The 20,036-nt window shown below is 36.3% G+C and overlaps 1 protein-coding gene across 1 annotated transcript in view; it reads right to left on the bottom strand.

Moving 5' to 3' along the window:
• The window catches only part of CDH18 (cadherin 18), a gene marked incomplete at both ends in the record, with an annotated part of 166,875 nt that overhangs the window by 36,957 nt on the left and 109,882 nt on the right, over positions 1–20,036 (bottom strand). The window contains 2 exons of the mRNA XM_082295385.1: positions 9,890–10,143; positions 13,209–13,396. Coding sequence (XP_082151511.1) covers positions 9,890–10,143; positions 13,209–13,396 — 442 coding nt within the window. The remainder of the gene's footprint in view (positions 1–9,889; positions 10,144–13,208; positions 13,397–20,036) is intronic.

The raw sequence follows: 20,036 nt of genomic DNA, 5'->3' as shown, positions 1-20,036 counted from the left end.
TGTTACTCTTCTGGTATGGCTCTCTAGATACTGTGTTTTAAGGAAGAACCTTGAGTTTAAACTTTTATAATAGTTTTGAGATTTTAAGTTGTCTCTGTTTTTAACCAAATCTTTAACTTATCTTTTCATTATATTATTTTTCATTTATTGCCCTATGTGTTAACTACAAAAATGAACTCTTACATATTTCTATCCTGGTTACAAACCTTGTGGAGGGCTGTGAGCCCTTGGCGCAGGAGCCCTCTGCACTCCCTTGGAGAGAGGCCTGAGGCCCAAAAGACTCTCTCCAGATATAAGCAACCATTCTCGAGGTCATGGTGACCAAAAGAGCCACTCCTAACATGCCTTGCTTCTTTATGGTAATAGCCTGTATCCCTTTCTGCCCCACCCCCTGCCTTCCCCATATAACCTCTGCTCCAATCCGGATGAGGGGGAAGTTGTCATCCCTGGCCTTTCCTTCACAGAGGCTGCTGGACAATAAAAGCTGGCTCTCTGGAACTGCCAAATGAGGCTCCTGTCTCTCTATCCCTGAGTTCGCCTTGGGTGATTTCACAAAGAGCTGAATCACAAGAGCTGATATCACTTGTAGCTGAGAAGTTGCTACTCTTGCTGAAATCACCTGTGGCTCAGGGAAGTTGCTAAAGCCTCTGGAAAAGCCTTTTCCTGGCAGGATGCTTTCTCTAGGAAGGTCGCAACACACGGGGTTGTCCACCACCAGACCCAAAGGTGATAAAACCTCATACTGATAATAAACTTCCAAAGACAGATTTCAGCCAGATGTGAATTCAAAGATCACAGCACTTCTTTGGACTTTTGTTTTGAGACATAAGCAAATAGCCAGTTCTGAAATAACAAGTGAAACTGGTTACAAAGGATCACTAAAAAAAGTCCATGGAAAGGGAACAGAATCTTGTCCAACCAATTATACCTTCAAAATACTTATCAGTTAGAAATCAAATGCCTTTATAAGGAAACCTGTTCAGTTAAAGATTTAAGCAAGAAACTTTATAAAAAAAGATAGATTCAAAGTACAGAAATTTTTTATTTCATTTTATGAAATATCTTAGAAAAGGAAGAGTAAGCAACTTCATAGAGTGAGAGGAGGAGGTATACCATGACAAAGAGTAAGAGAACTGACCAGCTGCCAGTCTCTGTGTTTGACCAGCTGGACAACAAGAAGAAATGGTCCATGCTGGGACATAACTCGAGTGGGTGTCTTTTATCTTCTCTCTGCCTCCTGACAGCAGCACTCATGAGCCTGGGAACAAGCAGGAAACCCTCAAACCTAAATGAGATGGTGGGGTGACATTCTGTTGCTGTGACTGTCTTGCACTACACTACCTCCACTCCAGGGCCAATCTATTTCCCAATAGTTCAAACGAACTCAGCCAGGAGAGAAAAGCAGTTGTGAAGTATGAGTCAGAAGTCATGCCAATCAGCAGGTAACCAATTTTCTCCCTGCAGCATGTCTGGTACATTAAGGAGACATTCGATATTCCAGAGCTCCTTGGCAAAAGACTGCTACTACGAGCTACAGCCTTCAACTGTGCTTTTCATGTGTGAAAATTAAATACATTTGAAGATAGCTTGGAGCAGGTAATCCCTCTGTTTACTGTTCCTTTGCTTTCTTTTCAAACAGACATAGCATAACTTTGAGAAAAATACTGTCCTCTCAGAGCATTTAAAGGAAGTTGATTCAATAGGCTGTTCCCACTGAGATATTGCTGGTGCTGGCTGCCAGCTGACATCCATCAGCTGATCAGCAGTACCTTGTTTCTGTACAGGACTCCTGGCTCACCTCTCATACTGAAATCTCAGCTCGGCAGGAGTAGCAGCTTTCCATCTCCTAATCCTGGAGATGAGAGTTGGCAGATCCCAGGAGACGGGGGAGTTGACAGAAGTGAACCACTGTCTCCCAGAAAAGCCCCTGAGAGGCAGACACTACTGAATCTGAATTTTATGCAGAAGTCAGCTTCCTGCTCCAGTTCTCATTCCCATCCTCTATGATTTGCTAGCACACTGCTCACCTTGAACACAGAAAATCTGGAACGCTGTTCATTTGAAGGAAGTAAGCCATTTCTAGACACTCATCATTTCTAGCTGGAAGCTTCTGTCTGCATGTGTTAACCAGTGATCATTTTTCTAGCTAATTCTGTCAGTAAATGTAGGCTAAGAACAGGCCACAACCTTCAAAGCATAATTCAGAATTCAAAGCAAGGTAAAGGTTTGTCTTCTTTTCATGACTTTATGAATTTCTTCAGAGGATTATGACTGTACAAACGCATTTCTGTTAAATGTGTTGATGGCAGAACTATATCTATCTTATTATATCTAAGTTGCTTGTTATTCAAAGAGATTAACATTCAGATATCAATGCTTATAAGAAATAAAATACAGTAAGTTTTACATGAGAAACACTTTTATTTTTCCCTACAAGCTAGCTACAGCTACAGCTACTTCTGTACAGCTACAGCTACTTTTCTACCTACCAGCTAAAGAATGGTACTCTACTTACATACTTTTTTTTCCTCTACATGTTATAGACTAAATCAAATAAAACCAAGATTGATGGATTTATGCCTATTTATTGGACTTGAATGACCCTATCAAATAACTACACTCTAGAGGTGTTCAGATATGAAAGCTTATTCTAGAACCATAAAAGAATGTTGATACTTTAGGCATTTGGAAGTCAGTAGAAATGATAGAACCATAAAGATGATGTTCTGGCAGGAAAAATCAGTGCTTCATGATCAAAAAGATGATCTGTCAGTGTTTTCTCTCTCAGCTCTAAGGGAGGGATGGAGGCAGTTCTGGTCGATGTGAGATTCTGACCACTATGCTGAGCTGGATTCTTCCTAGTCAAAAGAGCTGTCAGATCATCTTACCAGTTCCTGCTCAATGAGATGGACATTTTTGTTACTGGGAGACCTAGGACACATAGTCTGACAAGAATCAAAACTAATTTGAGGTCTCAGGGGGCAAAACAGCAACAGACCTCCAACCTCAACACCATAAAGAAAGTTTTTAAAATACTTTCTGCCTGTGAAGTCAGATGGAGAATTAGAGAAGAAATTGAAGAAAAATTTCCATCTCTCTCCAGCCATTCAAAATAGGGTGTTCTTTTTCTGTCTCAATTTACTGACAGTCTTAGAGAGAATACTGGAGGGTTTTGGTAGTGTTGTGCTTTGAGGTCTCCTTTGAGGAAGACAGATGTCTGCCTTTGCCTCCACAACCACAGGGCTAGCTGAATCTGTAACATCTCACATGTTCCTCCACGGGCATATGAGTTGCTCTACATGATGGCACTGATCTCAGCAAGCTGCCCTATGTACAGCCAACAACGAGTTATAGACTCATTTAATCAAAGCCAGGATTGTAAGGGACCTTAGATATCATCCAGTTCCAAACTCCCTGACATGGGTAGTCAGACCTTCCACTAGACCAGATTGCTCAGAGCTCCATCCAACCAAGCCTTAAACATTTCCAGGTTATGTGTCATCCACAACTTCTCTGGGAAACCTTTTCCAGTGTCTTACCACCCTCACAGTAGAGAACTTTTTGCTAACATTTAAGCTAAACCAACTCTCTTTCAGTCTGAAGCTATTCCCTCTTGTTCTGTCACTGCATGCTCTTGAAAACAGTCTGTCTCCATCTTTCTTGTAGGCTCCCTTCAGGTACTGGAAAGCTGCAATCAGGTCACCCCAGTCCAACAGTCCACTCATCCAATCCATCTCTTCCCAATTTAGTGAAAATGATGTTGTGGGGGACTGTGTCAATGGCTTTATGGAAGTCCAGATAAATGACATCTGTAACCCTTCCCTTGTCCACTGATACAGTCACTCCATCAAGGCCACTAGACTGGTCAGGCAGGACTCACCCTCAGTGAAGCCATGCTGACTGTGCACAGGATAGCAGGAAACAAACTGATTTTATTCCTCTTATCTAACATTCAAAGGGCAAGTAAGACAAATGAATATAACTAGGTGAAAGGACTCCTGCAGGGGATCAGTCTTATCCCTTCTCCCTGCTGACAGTACGAATGAGTGGCATAGAAACTGAACTGATCTCAGAGAACAGGAAAAAAAAAGTTAAAAATATAATTCTAATTTTCAGCCCCTCCCTTTGATCCTCTCATGCTGTTGTCTTGTACCTCTCTTCAGTCTGAATCACAAGTTGAGGTTTTATTCAACCTGTAGCAAATTTAAACTACATCAGAAAAAAAGTCTAAAACCTGAATTTTTCACAGTACTTTATGTATTTAAGACTTTGAGAAATAATAATAGGAATACATAAAACTTACTGGGTATGTTCTTTCATCTACATATGAGCATGCCTCTTAAAATACCATTTACTGAAAATTAAGATTACTTTCTAAAGGTTGATGACAGAAAGTATTTACCTTCAGATGACTCTAAAAGAGGACTATCTTTTACAATAAATGCAGCAAAAGTTAAAATAAGTTTCTCTACCTAATGCAGGAATTGAAGAAAAAATTCCTACACCACATTAATGGTTTCAATCATATGCATCTGTAATTCATTAATTTTTCAGTATTCTTTCTGAAAGAAGGAAAGAGAAGTTTTTCAATTTAAATCAAAGTAGGACAAGGGAACTCTATTTATTAGAGCTTTGATGTACAAGGTGTGGTGTTGAAAATTAAGTTTTTTACTCATTAGTATATACCTGTATTATAACCATTATGATATATCATCCATTTTAAGGCAACACCATAGGACCATTAGAAAAGTGAGAAGCCAGGATCAGAGCTGAGGTTGTACTTTTATTCTTCACCATCTTAGCGCAAAATTAACAGTCAATTTTTAGGAAAAAATTAATTTAAAAGATTTTAAAATTAATTTTTAACACAAAATTTAAAAAAAAATCAAACCCAAACCAAAAACAAAACGTGTTTTTTCTGACTTCTGTTTCCTATAGCTGATCAATCCTTGTAACTAAAATACATTATAGTAAGTTATGTTACAGCCTGATTAAGGTCCAACAAAAAATTTACTTGAACTCCAACGTATTAATATAACAAATCAATCTTCCAAGGACCAAAAAAATACAAAGTTGTTTATAAGCAAGCACTTGTAGACCTTCTGAAAAGGTAAGATACTTATCTTTCTAATTATTTGACACTACTGTCACAAGCAGAGTCCTGATCAGGGCCCCTACCCTGTTCTCCAGAAGTTTTCTGTTAGATACCAGCAAAAGAACAATTCCTCTGAGGAATGCAAACAACCTATGTTAAACATAATAACTGGGTATAAAAAAATGACTAAAGGGGGAAGAGGTCCTATCACTTGTGCTCAAAACAGTGGTTTACCTTCTGTTTTGCTGAATGACAAAGCAGCACCCAGAGGAGTGATCTGATGCTACAGTATTTCTACAAGTGGATGTCTTATTTCTCAAACACTACTGTTTCAAGACTATAATGTTAATAAAGGCTTTCAGACCTTCACAGTACATGATCAAACTGGGAAGTTATTCTGGGGGAAGTGGTCTATTCCATGGAACTACATTCACTATTATATCAGAGTTGCAGAAGTGTCATGATCTTAAAACTAAGTCTTTGCTCTTTTCTGAATCACTGACTTGGAGGTGGCTTGGGAAAGAGCTACAGCATTGTTTCTGAAAAGCATTCCACTGGAAATGGACCAGATGTAGTTGGAAAGCTCCAAGGATCATCTGGAGTATGTGCTGCAGCTTGGTGGACTTACCACCCAAGAATCACCACCTACAGGAAGATGTCAGGGTTTCAAGAGGCGCTGCTGCAGCCCTGAGGCAGCACTAACAGCCGAGGGCTGCTCTCAATGCACATAAGTGCCTTGGCAATTAAATAAAAGCTGTTTTCACCCCTAATCTCCATGAAAGTCTTCTGTGTATGACTTCAGGAAAAAAAATATAATTTCTAAGTAGATATAGAGAGATTTAAAATGAATTATAGACTAAGAAAAAAATTGTAATTAGAGCATTTAATAGTCATCCTTTCTTCCATATTGTGTGGGAAGAGACCTTTCAAGACCCCCCTTGCACATCAGATATTATTATGAGATGTGACTTAACCCTGTCCTTTTCAAGCAACAAAAAATATGAGTATGGAAGCAGAATACTTGACACAAAGCAACGAAAGGGGATTAGTTTCTCATAAATGGTCCAACAAGGCAGTAATACCTGTGAATGAATTACAAATAAGGGTGGTTTCTGTTGATTTAGAAAACAATTCTTAAAGTAAATTTCTAAGTGATTTTCAAACTCTTCAGAAACTCTTTATATATTTATATATTTAAAATTAATACATGATGAAGTTGTAATTGATGCCATATAGATTTTTTTGCCTTTTCTTTCATACCCCTGTTATACCTTTTTTACAACTTCTGTATTCCTAGTGCTTTTTGCCTACATTCTTGGACTTGTTTGTCAAGCTAAGAGACTAAACATTTCAGAAGCTTCATAGTTAGGGATCAGTGTGCCCCAGACCCCAAGGTCCTCTCCAGAACACATTCTGTAAACTAAGATAGAACCATCCAGGGGAAGGTTCCTTGGGGAGGGGAGCTCACTTGAGCCTCTCATTGGGGAATCTTTGATAGATATGCTAATTAGTAAGACCTGTAATGTTATACCCTATATTTTGGGGCATATTATCGGTGGGGTGCATCTCGATGCATATGACCTGGACGTGTGCACCTAAGGATCCTTAAAAGAAATACCAAGGTAAAATCCCTTTTCCCCTTCTAACCATGTTTGACTCTTGATTTTAAGACCAGGAAAAGGCATCATAATACATTTCTTTCTTATGCTTCCTATAATATCTTGCTTTTCATATTTCATTAGAATAATGATCTTATTCTAAAACAGAGAACTCAAAAAATTTTCTCTGAAAATACATTTCTATCTATTCAAAGAAAAAAAAATATCCATCAGCTTAATAAGAAAAATCCCTTAGAACAGTCCAAACTGCCAATCAGGTAAGTACTGAATAAAAAGACCCCACTGCTATTAGCTACATTAGTTATTACAGAGGTTGCTTTGCAGGGGTTTAAAGATTAAAACACTAGTACAAGCACTGGCAAAAAGTCAGTGCCCTCTGAAGACTGCTCAGCTCAGGAACAAGATGAAATCACTGTGATGAAATTGCAGTGAGGAAATAAGGACAAAACCCATTCTGTCTCCCTCTACTGAGAGCAATAGCTGTTACTATTTATTTTTGTGTTCAATTCAAGTAACTTCTTAAAAAGATTTCAGCACTGTTAATTACCTTAATTACACTTCCAACGATTATTCTGTATACAAGAATTGTTCCTGCCATCAAAATAAACTGTTACTTAATTGGACAGTGAACAAATCACAGCACTGTATCTCTTTCAGCAGCTGAACAGCAAAGTGATATGGTTTCAGCTGTGTGGGCCTAAATGCTTCATCAATCTCATACACATCAGCGAGTGTCCTCATAAAGTGGAAAGGATGCACAAGTGGATTAGGAAAGACTAATAAGCAAATGGCTGCTCTGTATCTTGTCCTGTAGCCTCAGAGTATTTGGAGATGTATCTGAGCCATTTGGATAGGAAGTGCTATTCTGTAACTCCCCTGCAGCACAGAGACCAGCAGGGCAAATCCTGTCTGTACCTATCTTCCCTGGAGATTGTGATCTCTGCTTTCTAAGAAAGTTACATTGAATCTTCCTGGTTACATTTTTAGAATAGCTATTTTCATTTTCAATGAACTAGGAATTGTGGGGAAACAAAGAAGAGATGTGATCTCATAACCCTCAGACTATCTTTCAGACTCACCAGGATTTCAGACAAACAGTGGAGACATTTCCTGCAAAGCAGCACAGAAGGCCATAAGCGCCCTGTATGGATGCTTCTGAGAAATACAGCTGCCTCTGAGCCACTCCTTTGCTCATTGCTGTGAGTGGAGTGTGGGGCAAGACCCTGCTTCCAAGTGGAGCAGCAGCTCAGCCCATGCAGTCTGTCCTGCTTCTCAGGTCACACCTCTTCCAACCCATAGTTTCCCAAGCTGTAGACAGATCTCAAAACAATACAAAGCCCTTCTGCATCACATCAGTGTTTCTGTGTGAAGCTGGGGTAAGGGAAAGGGGATTAAAGCTGTCCATTCTCAGACCAACCCTTCTGCTCCCGCAGGAGGAAGGTCAAGGAAAACTTGAGGGTGCACCAACCCAGCCTGGTGCCTGTCTAGAGTCTCACACAGCAATGTGTTAGCTCAGGCCAGAATCAGCATCTTGATAAAAAGCCCACACCCTCACAAATGACATTTACTGTCAGTTCCACCAAGATGGAAAAAGCCTGGCTAGAGGGTGGACCTGGGCACAATATAATGCCAAGGATATCTGAGCTGACACTGCCCTTGCCAAACCCCACCAACATGTAACTAAGTGAGTGCTGGTTCCCTTCAGATCTTCATGGTTTGGTATGTTATATTATGCTATATATTTTTCCCCATTGAGACAGAGAGAGATGGAAGGAACAACTCAAAAATATATGTCAATGGAGGGGAAAACAGGATAGACAAAAGTAAGGACACTTTTTTCCCTCAATTATGTGAATAATATAGAAAAATAATATTCTGTCCTCAATTCAGGTTTGGAAAAGAACAGGACAAATCCAAAAAGCTCAATATCTGGAAATATTTTTTCTTCTGATCCCTCTATTTCCAAATTACTGCCTGTTTCTCCCAGAAAATCTACTTCTGGCCTTCCCAGCCTTTGTACAAAATGCTGCTGCTTCCCTTTTGCCAGAGTTATCTCTTTCTAGACAAAACTGTCATGGGCAACAGACAGTTGAATTATGGACCAACTAATCAAATCTGCACTTCCCCTTCCTACTCCAAACTTCCATGATGGTAATCAGTCTGACTGTGTTAGTAGCTTCAGAATTATAGTAGTAAAGCTATCAGCATTTGGCAGTTATTTTTAGCAAAATTTTATTATTTATGTTATAATTTAGGCACAAATACCATAACGGAAACTTTTCAAAGGCAATAACTTGCACTAAGAAATTGCATATATTGATTCTCTGACACAAAACATTTTGAATCTTAGACTATTAGCACAAAAGAACCATAAAACCCTGATATTTTCATTGTTCTGAAAAAATTGTTTAATCTTACCAAGACTATTACACATACCCAGCAGATTTCAGCCCAGTCAGGAGACTAAATAAGCCCAATTATCTTAACAAAAAACTGCTTTCCAAGGATATAATAATAAAATTCCTACAAACGTTGTACCACCATGTCATAAAAAGGAATAGCATCAAAAATGTTTTTGTGTATATTTTTTTGGAAACTTTTAAAATCTACTACTACCTTTGACACATAAAGTTCATGTATTGTTCCACAAAATTCATTATTACAACTATTTGATTTTTTTGATACTCCACTAAAGCTGAAGCATGTTACGAAATATTGGGCTCATCCTGAACCAAACTTTTTCAAAAATGATCCTGCCTGTCTCAAAAAGAAAGATATATCTAAAGCTGTTGCTGTCTCGCACAAACACCTGGGACAACTACAATGCAGCAAGTGTGCAGAGGGCCAGCGCAATACTGACAGACAGGGAAAAATGGTGCTATAATCCTTAACAGATTCACAACTACTGGCAGGATACCACTGGCAGATCAGACCTTTGCTCAGACCAGTGATGGGAATTTTACATACATAATTATAGCGCAAACCAAAGAAAGACTGAAGGTTATGTCACTAAATCTAACCCATACAGACTGATCATGACACTCTTTTGACCTATGTTCCCTTTATGTAGTAAAATAAATACTCTTCATACATTCCAGATCTCATTAAACTTTAAGCTTGTGAAATCCAATCTCATGTTTGAAAAATTAATCCATATAATTTGGATTTACTATACCTCACTAAACTGTTTGCAGCATCAGGATCATGTGCCGTTACTGTGCCAACAGGCGTCCCAATCTTTGCATTTTCATAAACTTCCATGACATAGGAAGGCATAGTGAAGAGCGGAGGTTCGTCCACATCGCCAACGATGATCTTCAGCATAGTTACATCTTTGAATGGTCCCAGGTGTGAAAAGCGAAAATCAAGGTGAGTATTTGCTCCTTCTATATTAAGTGTATATGATTTCTTTTTTTCATAGTTGAGTGGCTGTTGGCAGAAAAAAAAAAAAAATTCTCAGAGCCATTCTGTTCTCCAGTTTATCCTGGTAACAACTTAACAGCATCTTTTCTGTTTAACTTAAACATTCTTCATGTTACAGGAAAGGGATGGTATTTTTGATATTCTGGCAGTCACTGCCACACCTTGTATGTAGATGGATATACATGAAGCAGGATGGACTCAGTTTTTGCCTACAACAGAGTATTGTAAAAGGTACCAGTTTTGAAAATAACCCAAGGTTTAGAATGAGCCTCAGATTCTGCTTTCATGATAACGTAAACTGTCTGGGTTTTTTCACCTTTTGGTTTTAATCAATAAATCCTAAATCCTGAAAAAGGTAGAGACTGATGTATCCTGAATTAAATTAACTTCACATTTTTAATAAAAAAGTTTTATAGACAGCAACAGGGATATTAAAATTCTTTTTGGCATCTCTTAAATCCTCAAGTGAAAAAAAGTAACTTCTCATTTACTGTAAGAGACACGGACTTTTATGTCTGGTCATCCAGATCACCCTTCTAGTGAATGAGGGAAAGGCTGCAGATGTAGTCCATTTCAAACAGTCTCAAAACACAGTCATATCATTAAAAGAAGTTGCATATGCATGGATTTTTGGGTTTTAGAATCAAAATTTTTATTTTCATTATGACATGGCAGAATTTCACGGATACCAGTATCATTCTGTGTTGATCTGACAGCCTGTCTAACAAAAACTCTTCATCCAAGTTTAAACTGGCATCTCCTGTCACCTCAAAGGGTGGAAAGGTAGTACGATAGGCAAGACATACGAGGAACTCAATATATGATTCATCACTGTCAGTGTGTGTTTTGAAGATAAAATCTACAATAAATTAAACTGATGATATATAAGAAAAATTGGTCAGGATTTATATATGCTTTATGTATTTTTTGATTTCTCCTCTGTGTACTTAAGGACAATTAATTCATTCTCTAGCAGTATAAGACTTTTGGGACCTCACATTCTCTGCTTCCCTTTCCTGAATGTAAAAATAAAACATTTTAAAAGCATGGAAATGTACCATAGCTTGGTAAATCTATTACTATATATAAAAAGAGAGCTAAGTATGCTACTCAAATTAATTCACAAAGAAATATTAATTTAATAAATTCTAACTCAGATGTTCACTGATTTATGATTTTTTTTTAATGAGCAGTGAAATATTGAATAGTGATTTTCATTTCTCTGCAGCATGTATATTCTAAGAGTAAACAGGTTTAAAATAGGACTGCAACTTGTAACTTTGATGTCTTTTGGAAAACTGAGTTTATACTGACAATGACTGGTTTAATTTCTACAGGAAAGTTAATATCACTCAGAAAACATATGTGGAATGACACAAAGTCCTGTGGTAACACAAACTCTTTCTTTTATGTAGCTTTTTTATCAGACAATAAAGTATTTTTGAGACTGAAGAATGGCTCCACAGGTTTGTCAATAGGAAAGATAATGAAAGTACTGGATATTTTGGGTCAGCCCAGAATGAGACAAGAAGAGATTCTGTCTAACACTCAGAGCCTTTGCATACCTGTTGAAAAGACTAAATTGAGGCACTGAAAAAAATTGTTTTTGCATCAGAATCTCACATAAGTGAGGTTTTAATATCTTGATGAGGATTTCAGATAATTAGACAAAATAATATATTTATTTTCTACTGTAAATGCTTCTAAAGAAGTATTAGAGGACAAATAATTTTATTCTACATTTATAGAAGGCACTGGCATCTGATACACAAAACTTAAGAACAATTTTGTCCTTAGTTTAGATTATCTGTTTCGAGTGGGCTATCAAAAAATTTCAGCTTGAAACCTAATCTAAATTAAAAACAATCACAGTACACAGAATATAATATACTTGCTAAACTGTATACAAGATCTGAGTAAAAAAGGGAGAAAAACAAACAAAAAAAACCAAGAAGACTTTTTTTTTATACTGTACAAAAGGATACATTATCTTAGGAAATAATGGAGGTATTTCACACAAACTTATGTAACTTTAAGTGCTGAATTTCTGCTCAACTGGAATATAACATTGCCTAAGCAAAATGTACCTCTTCTTGTCTTGATGTAAAAATGACTTAAATCGTTGTCATATTTATGTACAAGAACAGGCAACATATGTTTTTGTCATATTCTAAATCATAGTGAAAAAAATTTTGAAGCTACTTTGTCTGTCAAAACCAGTAAGAAATGTGATTTAACAGATTTTGTATATTTCATTGTGTTGCAAATTCTTCCTTTCTACTTCATGTTTTGAATATGCATAAATGTTGTAGTTAATGAACAGCAGCCATGGTGAGAGTACAATGCTCATATTGAAGAAGAAATAACAGATTATGGTTTGGCTGCAACAAGGCCATCAGAAAATAATTCAGTGGTACAGAAAAGACAGTTTACTTTTATCTGGTTGAAAAAGGCGGGTATTACATAACCATTACAAAAGACACTGAGTTAAAGCTTTTTAAGATATTGGAAGAGATCTTTTAAAAGCCTTATGAATTATAAAAATTATATTTCATTGAGTTAGAAACTACTTTTAATATCTTAAATACATATATATCTATTCAGAAGCAAAAAAAAAAAAAAAAATACATGCTCTATGATACTTTTTATTTATTCTCCTTTTTCACATTTTCTCAGGATTTCATTCCTCTAGCCATTAATCAAGACCAGAATACATATAAGCAATTTTGAATATACACTCACTTTTAATTTTTAGGGTCTATGGGTATATATGATTGATATCTACGAGATTCAATATCAACAAACCTACATGAGAACTCTCAACTGACTGGGGCAAGTATAAGTAATTCATATAAATGATAACTCTGTGATAGTTTGACCAGTAACATTTTAAGTCTTTAGCACAATACTGGATGATTTAGATACCAGCTGGAAAGTCAATCAAAGAATAACAGTCTGTGCAAACTGAATTACACATTCATTGCCAGAGATAAACTTTCTGTGTCAAGATTCAAGTAGTCTGGGAACAAAAGTAGAATTTTCACCCAAATTTTACATCTTCTATGGCTTACCTTCTTCAGAGAGAGAATTCCTTCCCTTGTTTCTTTGTCAGTAGATATGGAGAATACCCCAGAGCCATCTCCATTTATAATTGTGTACTTCATGTCTGCATTTGAACCAGTGTCTGCATCGTTTGCTTTGATTTTGCCAACTGCTGATCCAACTTGAGCTGACTCAGGAACATAGAGTTGATAGTGTTCTGAGGGGGGAAAAAACCCAACATAATAGCTTGGACATTTTCTAGTCAGTTTCTAGTTATCTGCTTGATAGATGTCTGAGTAAATGGAAGAGTATTTCATATACAAAAGTGACAAATAAACCTATGAATTTATTTAGATCTCTGAAAGAATTCAAAACTGAATTGTATTTTACTTGGGATGCATTCATTCCCTATTCAAAATCCAAATTACCTAATGTAGGATTTTAGTTTTCACAGCTATTGCTGTACATCACATAACACAGAAATTACTTCATACCAGTATTTTTACAAGTTTATATTCTCCATAACCAAAATATATATATATTTTACCGACTTACAATTAATTGCATGGTCAAGTGAGTACTTTTGAATTGAAAAATCTGTTACCTTTTTTTTCCAAAATCCAATCATTTTTGCAACATTGCATCAACATTTTCAACACATAATTTTTTTATAAAGGAAAAAGTTAATAAATCTTAATATTTTACCCTTTGCAAAAAAAAATTTAACTGCCATCCACAGTAAATGGAAACTAACATAATGAGTACAATGAATTATTACACATTTGTGCCCAGAAAAATCTTCCTTTACAGCTATGACCTCCTTTCAGTGTTTTTGTAACCTGTTAGGTTAATAATTAGTAAGTGACATACTTTTGTAAAAGATAGTTTTCTTAACTGTCTCTATGATTTTTTATGATAACTCCTAAAAGCTACAAAGTTTTCTGGTGGACAAGAAGGTGCCACAAGGAAATAAAGTGGCAAACAGACATAATTTCATTACATAAACCTCAATCTCCATATGAAACTAGGCCAAAAAAACAGCTTCGAGTTTTCTCCAGTAATGCTACCATTGTAACACAGCAGGGATGCTGAAATCTACCAGAACTGAAAAGAATAATTCACATCCAATAGAGGGTGTGCATGTATCAACAACATCTCCATTTTCCACCTAAACCACCCCAATTCAAATGCCTCCCTAACAGTCTGCAGAGTTTACATCACTGTTCAACTACTAACACAGAAAAGAGAGCAAAATAACTTCTGTTATTACACATCTTCTGAAACTTTACCAAGTTTATGTTCCTTGAAGGCATTCTGTGACAGTGAGTGCAATAGTGCAAAACTGAGTGGCAGGATGGTGGATCAGCAGATTTGAGAGTGGACATATGAAAGCTAAGATGTTGTTATCGTTTTTTGGGTTTAATCCAGGTAGCCTGACTGCACAGGAGCCCTTGGTAAGCATGTAGCAAGAGAAAGGCAACATTTAAATTGAATTCAGAACTTAAACATGAATTGTGGCCGAAACCCAGTACTGGTTGGATGAAGAAATTACCAACCTACAGAAGCTGCAATTGAAAAGGGAGTAGATATCATCACTAAAATATAGCTACCTTTATAGACACCTGCTAGAAAACAGAAGATTTCATTATAAATCTTTTAAATTTCTTGCACAGCAGTTCCAAAACATTTTTGTAGTTTTGAATTAATTTTTTATTACTAACACATAGTACTACTAAACAACTAGTGGTGTGATAAGGATGGACAAGTGCACTTAGCTTTGTTTGTCTAGAGGGAAAGAGAGGTTTCCTATGAAAATGAAAAATGAGTTATTATTCATTTCAGAAATCTTAAGGAAAATAAGAAATGTCCAGCCGAGCAAGAGGAAAAATTTATCATGTAAAAGATAAAATACCAACACCGATGTAACAGGACAATTACTTAATTCAATTAAAATTCATAGTTAATACTTTGATGCAATTCTTTTTATGCATGTAAAAGCCACCTACACAAATTTCCAAATAAATGCCCTGCAATGTTTTTTGCTTACAGACGCTGTCAACTGACACTTCAGCAATGCTGGTTGCTTTATTTCATACATAAAATTATAGCAATGGGATGAAATTAATTTTGAAATTTACTTATTGTTAAAATAAATGCAAAATATGGGGGGTTTTTGACACTTTTGCTCTTCCAAAAGAGAAAAGATTAAGGCCATTAAGATCATGTTATATAATCAAGCTACTTCAGGAGCTGGATGTATATAAACTCATATGATAGGGTGAACTAATTGGAGACTTCCAAATAGTTGAGCTTGTTCAAATATATCTATCTACATGACACTACACTCTGCTTTATAATCACACCCCAAGTGTTAGCCATCTGTTTCAGAAAATTGTTTTACTGATACCAGCTTCAAAGACTCCTAAATACTAAATCTTCAAGCAAAACAAATATTTGAAATGACTCATTAATTATGTCAGTTTCTGTAGAACAGAAATGTTTAAAAAAAGCAGATAGAATTAAAAGAAAACTGTTGAAAAAATAAAAACTCTTAGATTATAAGGTCAGAAATGTCTCCCAACAAGTATTTAACCACTGCTTCATAGAGAGAGCCTGACAATATCTCATAGAGACATGAGCCAAATAGATAAATACAAAAGAACATTATCTAAAAAAATCAAACACACAAGAAAATAAAATTCAGCAACATGAAGGTTAGGTAAAATATATTATAGACATTTATTTAAGCTACTGGTGGAAACTGGAAATGTTGAATGTTAAATTGTTGGAAACTTTATTGCTAGTAAGAGGAACTGACTAAAGGCTCAATTGGGCACTGGAACAGGCTCCTCAGGGAAGAGGTCACAGCACCGATCCTGTCTGAGTCCAAGATGGATTCAGACAATGCTCGCAGGTACATGCTGTGACTCCTTGGGTGTTCTTCATTGGGTCCCTTTAAACTCAGCATAATCTGTGATTCTGATTCTATGAATGTTTCCTTGGGCATTGAATAAAGAAATTTTAATAGGACACTGTAAAATATGGGAAGTGTATACTGCAAATTTACAATGCTGTATTGCAAACTATGAGTCTGTCTCAACCCTCTAAAACAATTGACTGGGAACATAGGAGCCCTGAGGATCAGGCACCATCAGTCTATAGCAAAACTTTTCCACCAAATCTGCCCATGTTGAACAGTTTGCTCCTATGCTTCCTGCACTGCAGACTTCTGTTGTGAAGCAGAAATCTTTTGGGGATGGTCTAATTTTTTCTAGAGAAGCTGGCCTGTTTCTTACAGATCGAGAATCTTGGTTGATTCAGTTATCAACTTTTATCACATTCTCTCAGATGCATTCACTTTGCTCATGATATGAAAAAATTAATATTCTTTTACAGATAATGTACTGTATAGGATACCACCTTGCAGGACTTTAATCTGTGCTAATTGAAACATTTTCCAAATTCATGTATATGATCTTCATCTTTCAATAAACTTTATGGCTTATCTGTCATTATAGTACAGAAACAATTTATTTCTCTTTAGCGCAAAATACTTTCATTTCAATTAGCCTCCAGGCAACCTTCAGTGCTGTGTCTTACTCTCAGAAAACTAACTTCTGTCTAAACCTCTCAAAAAAGAAGTATAACTGTACTTAATGAAAATCAATAAGCATAATATTAAAACGATTGTATTTATTAATCTATTCTATTCTGTTGATAATTTTGACTTACTTACAGGTTATGATGTCTTCTTGAACAGTAGACACTATCTTATTTAACAGTAGAAGAGAGAAGAGACATAATACTGAACACCAACTTGGGGAAAAAGCATGTAGTACACTGGAGGGCAGGGCTGCTGCTCAAAGGGACTTGGACATGCTGGAGAAATGCTCTAACACAAACCTTATGACATTCAATGATGGCACCAGGGGAGGAATAGTGCCATTCATCAGTACATGCTGGGGCCAGCCAGTTGTAAAGCAGTTTTGCAGAAAGGGACCTGAAAAGGACCTTTCAAGGCTTTGCAAGACGAGACTCTTAGCAACTTGATATAACTGAACCTGCTTTAAGCAGGGCTTTGGGTCAGATTACTTTTTCAAGTCCCACATGAACCTATGATCCTGCCATTTATGAAGGTATGTCTCATGTTTTACTGCCTGCCATCTTTGGTAAAACTGAAGTGGAGCTTCCACTGTGGACTGTGCTCAATCTTCTTTGGTGGTTTTCTTTGAGAAAGATATTCTTCATTCATAGAGCTGCTTATTTTCATTACATGTAATAGATAATTCTGGATTTCTCTTTTGAGACTGAAGTCTTTGTAGAAGCCTATTTGTCACAGTATGTCTTGGACATATGTCACATGTTCCTTTACTATGCTTATTTTTAATATAATCAATCAAATTTTAATCCATCATCATTAAGAATACAGCAACTTTTATGGTTGCAGGAGTTCAGTCAATTTTATAGCTACTATTTTTGATTTGAATATTCTTTTTGATGCCAACATCTCTTTCATAAAACTCAACTAAGAAATTTTTAAGAGGTATGTTTGGCTTATTCTTCTTCCCTGCCAAAAACCCCAATGTTATGCACTTTCTAAACATATCTGAATTATAAGTGGAGTTACTTCTTATTTGCAAATATGACAATAAAAAAGCTTTCAAAACTCAAATCCTTCAAAATTTTGCTTGCCTTGAAAGTGTGAAGAACATAACAATCTTGGGTCAGTTTAGAAAAAAATCCACAAACATTCTTTTTTTGATACAATAGGCTCCTTTGGCTGAAACAAGACTTGTACATCATGTCCCTGCTTTTTACATCTCAGCGTAAAACAGGAGTTATGATTATGGCTACAATTTTAATCAGTGATGAGTTTATTTTCCATGACTCTTTGCCTTTAGAGACAGTAACTAGAAGTTCTTGAAAACTTTCTGACCCCAGAATACTGAACTTTTGACCTTGGAGAACAAAAGTACTCTGGCTTCTTGTAAAAAGTGTGATGTTTATGCCACTCACAGATAAAGGAAGAAACATAAAGAAAACTGGCTTTCCTGGATTTTCAGACTGAGTACTTTCCTGCAGTTATTGAAGCCCCAAACACATATTTTCTATGCAAACGGCATGGGAAAAGCAACATAAGCACTCCATAATAATCACTAATGAGGAATTTAATTGTTGGGCATGATCTGTAGCAGTCTCTAGAGGCTGTGCTGTGTTCTCCATATTTTACGCCATTTAAAGGGGCACCATGGCTACCTCAGGCAGCTTGGGTAAAGCAGAGAGCAATAGCAACACCTGTAAAAGGGTTAAACTCCATTTGCACTGTGTTTGTTTTGTTGTTTGTTTGTTCATTTGCTTTTCCCTGGCACTAGCACAGCTAGGATTGTGATCACATTGGGGTTTAGCTTCATAAAGGACATGAAGATTAAGGCTTTCCAAAGTACACGCCTCAAAATGGAGCTGTCCTGCTCCCAATTCTCCACTCAGACAAAAAAAACCAAACAACATTGCCTCATTCCCAAAACCATTATGGTCTCATTCAAAAACCCATAGAAAAACAAACAAACAAACCAAAAAAACCTGCACCTTTTTTTCTGTCTAGAGTGTTTCAAAGTTATTTTGATATACGTAATTAATAATGGATCTGGTACACAAAAATCCTTATGGACAATACTCAAGAAAGTGAAATAAGACTCCATGTTATGAGTAAATTTGATGCACATAGCTGGAGCTAAAACTTAGTTTGTAGACCACATATTTATTACAAATATTTAATCAGACTTTGTCATAAATATATTTTTACCCCATTAAACTTCGCTGTAAGATTTGAATTCCATAAACAATTCTATCACCAAAATTCATTGTCATGAATTCTCTTTGAAGGAGAATTTCAAGAAAATATATCTAATACTCTTGAAAAGTACTATATTTAGTTAATTAAATTTTACAGTAAAAACTGATTACGGAAATCACGCTTATTCTACTTAGGAAACAGAACATCACGAGATTTCCTATGTAATCAAATGCCATTAAATAACTCATGTCATATTTCAGTGAAAGAATTTGGTAGCTTTAACTTCAAATATTGTGCAAATATTAGAATATACCATTCTTCTCAAAAAAAAAAAAAGGAAAAAGGTAAACAAATCACTTTAGATAACATTTTCCAGACTATGGAAGCATACACCCAAAGGTACATACACTTTTATTTCATGTTTTAACTCTTTTTTGAACTTAATGAACATAAATCTCTCAAGTAATGTGTTTCTCATATGTCCAAGGCATCCCATAGATGAATGATTGATTCTAGCACATTACGAAGATACAGTACAAAAGAAATTTTAGAAAATCACTCAGATCAGCAAGGTTTGTCTCTTTTACCACTCTCTAAAACAGCTTGTTGTCCATGTGCAGTAGCCTTGCTAAGCAGGTAATTCTAAATACTTCTAGAGAATCAAGCTCCAACATACTTCTCTAACATTTAAAACTAACATCTTCACCAGGTAATACAAGCATGCAATAGCAGCTTTTCCCCCTTACCTTTGCTTCTGGCTGCATAGTTTCTGTTGAACTTCCTCCTGCACAGGAGGAAGTTTCTGAAAACTCACAGAAAGAGAAGCTTTATACTTGCCCCTCATTCAGTTTCTGATGTGACACTTTAGCCACTTTCAAAGAAAAAAAAAGGTCAGGGGCCTTGGGATAATTCTCTGTAAAGGCAGAAAATCAGTATACTGAACACCAACTGTACTCACAAAGGAAGTGTCACTCACTGGTCATCCACTTCAAAACCTGATCACTGACTTTGAAACCTGAGCACACACTTTAAAATCTCAGCTAATTCAACATATATCAACCTT

The sequence above is a fragment of the Coloeus monedula genome, assembly GCF_965178545.1.
Source record: "Coloeus monedula genome assembly, chromosome: 1".
Classification (NCBI taxonomy): domain Eukaryota; kingdom Metazoa; phylum Chordata; class Aves; order Passeriformes; family Corvidae; genus Coloeus; species Coloeus monedula.
Note: the sequence above shows the minus strand (reverse complement) of the source record. Positions and strands in the feature narration are given on the sequence as shown.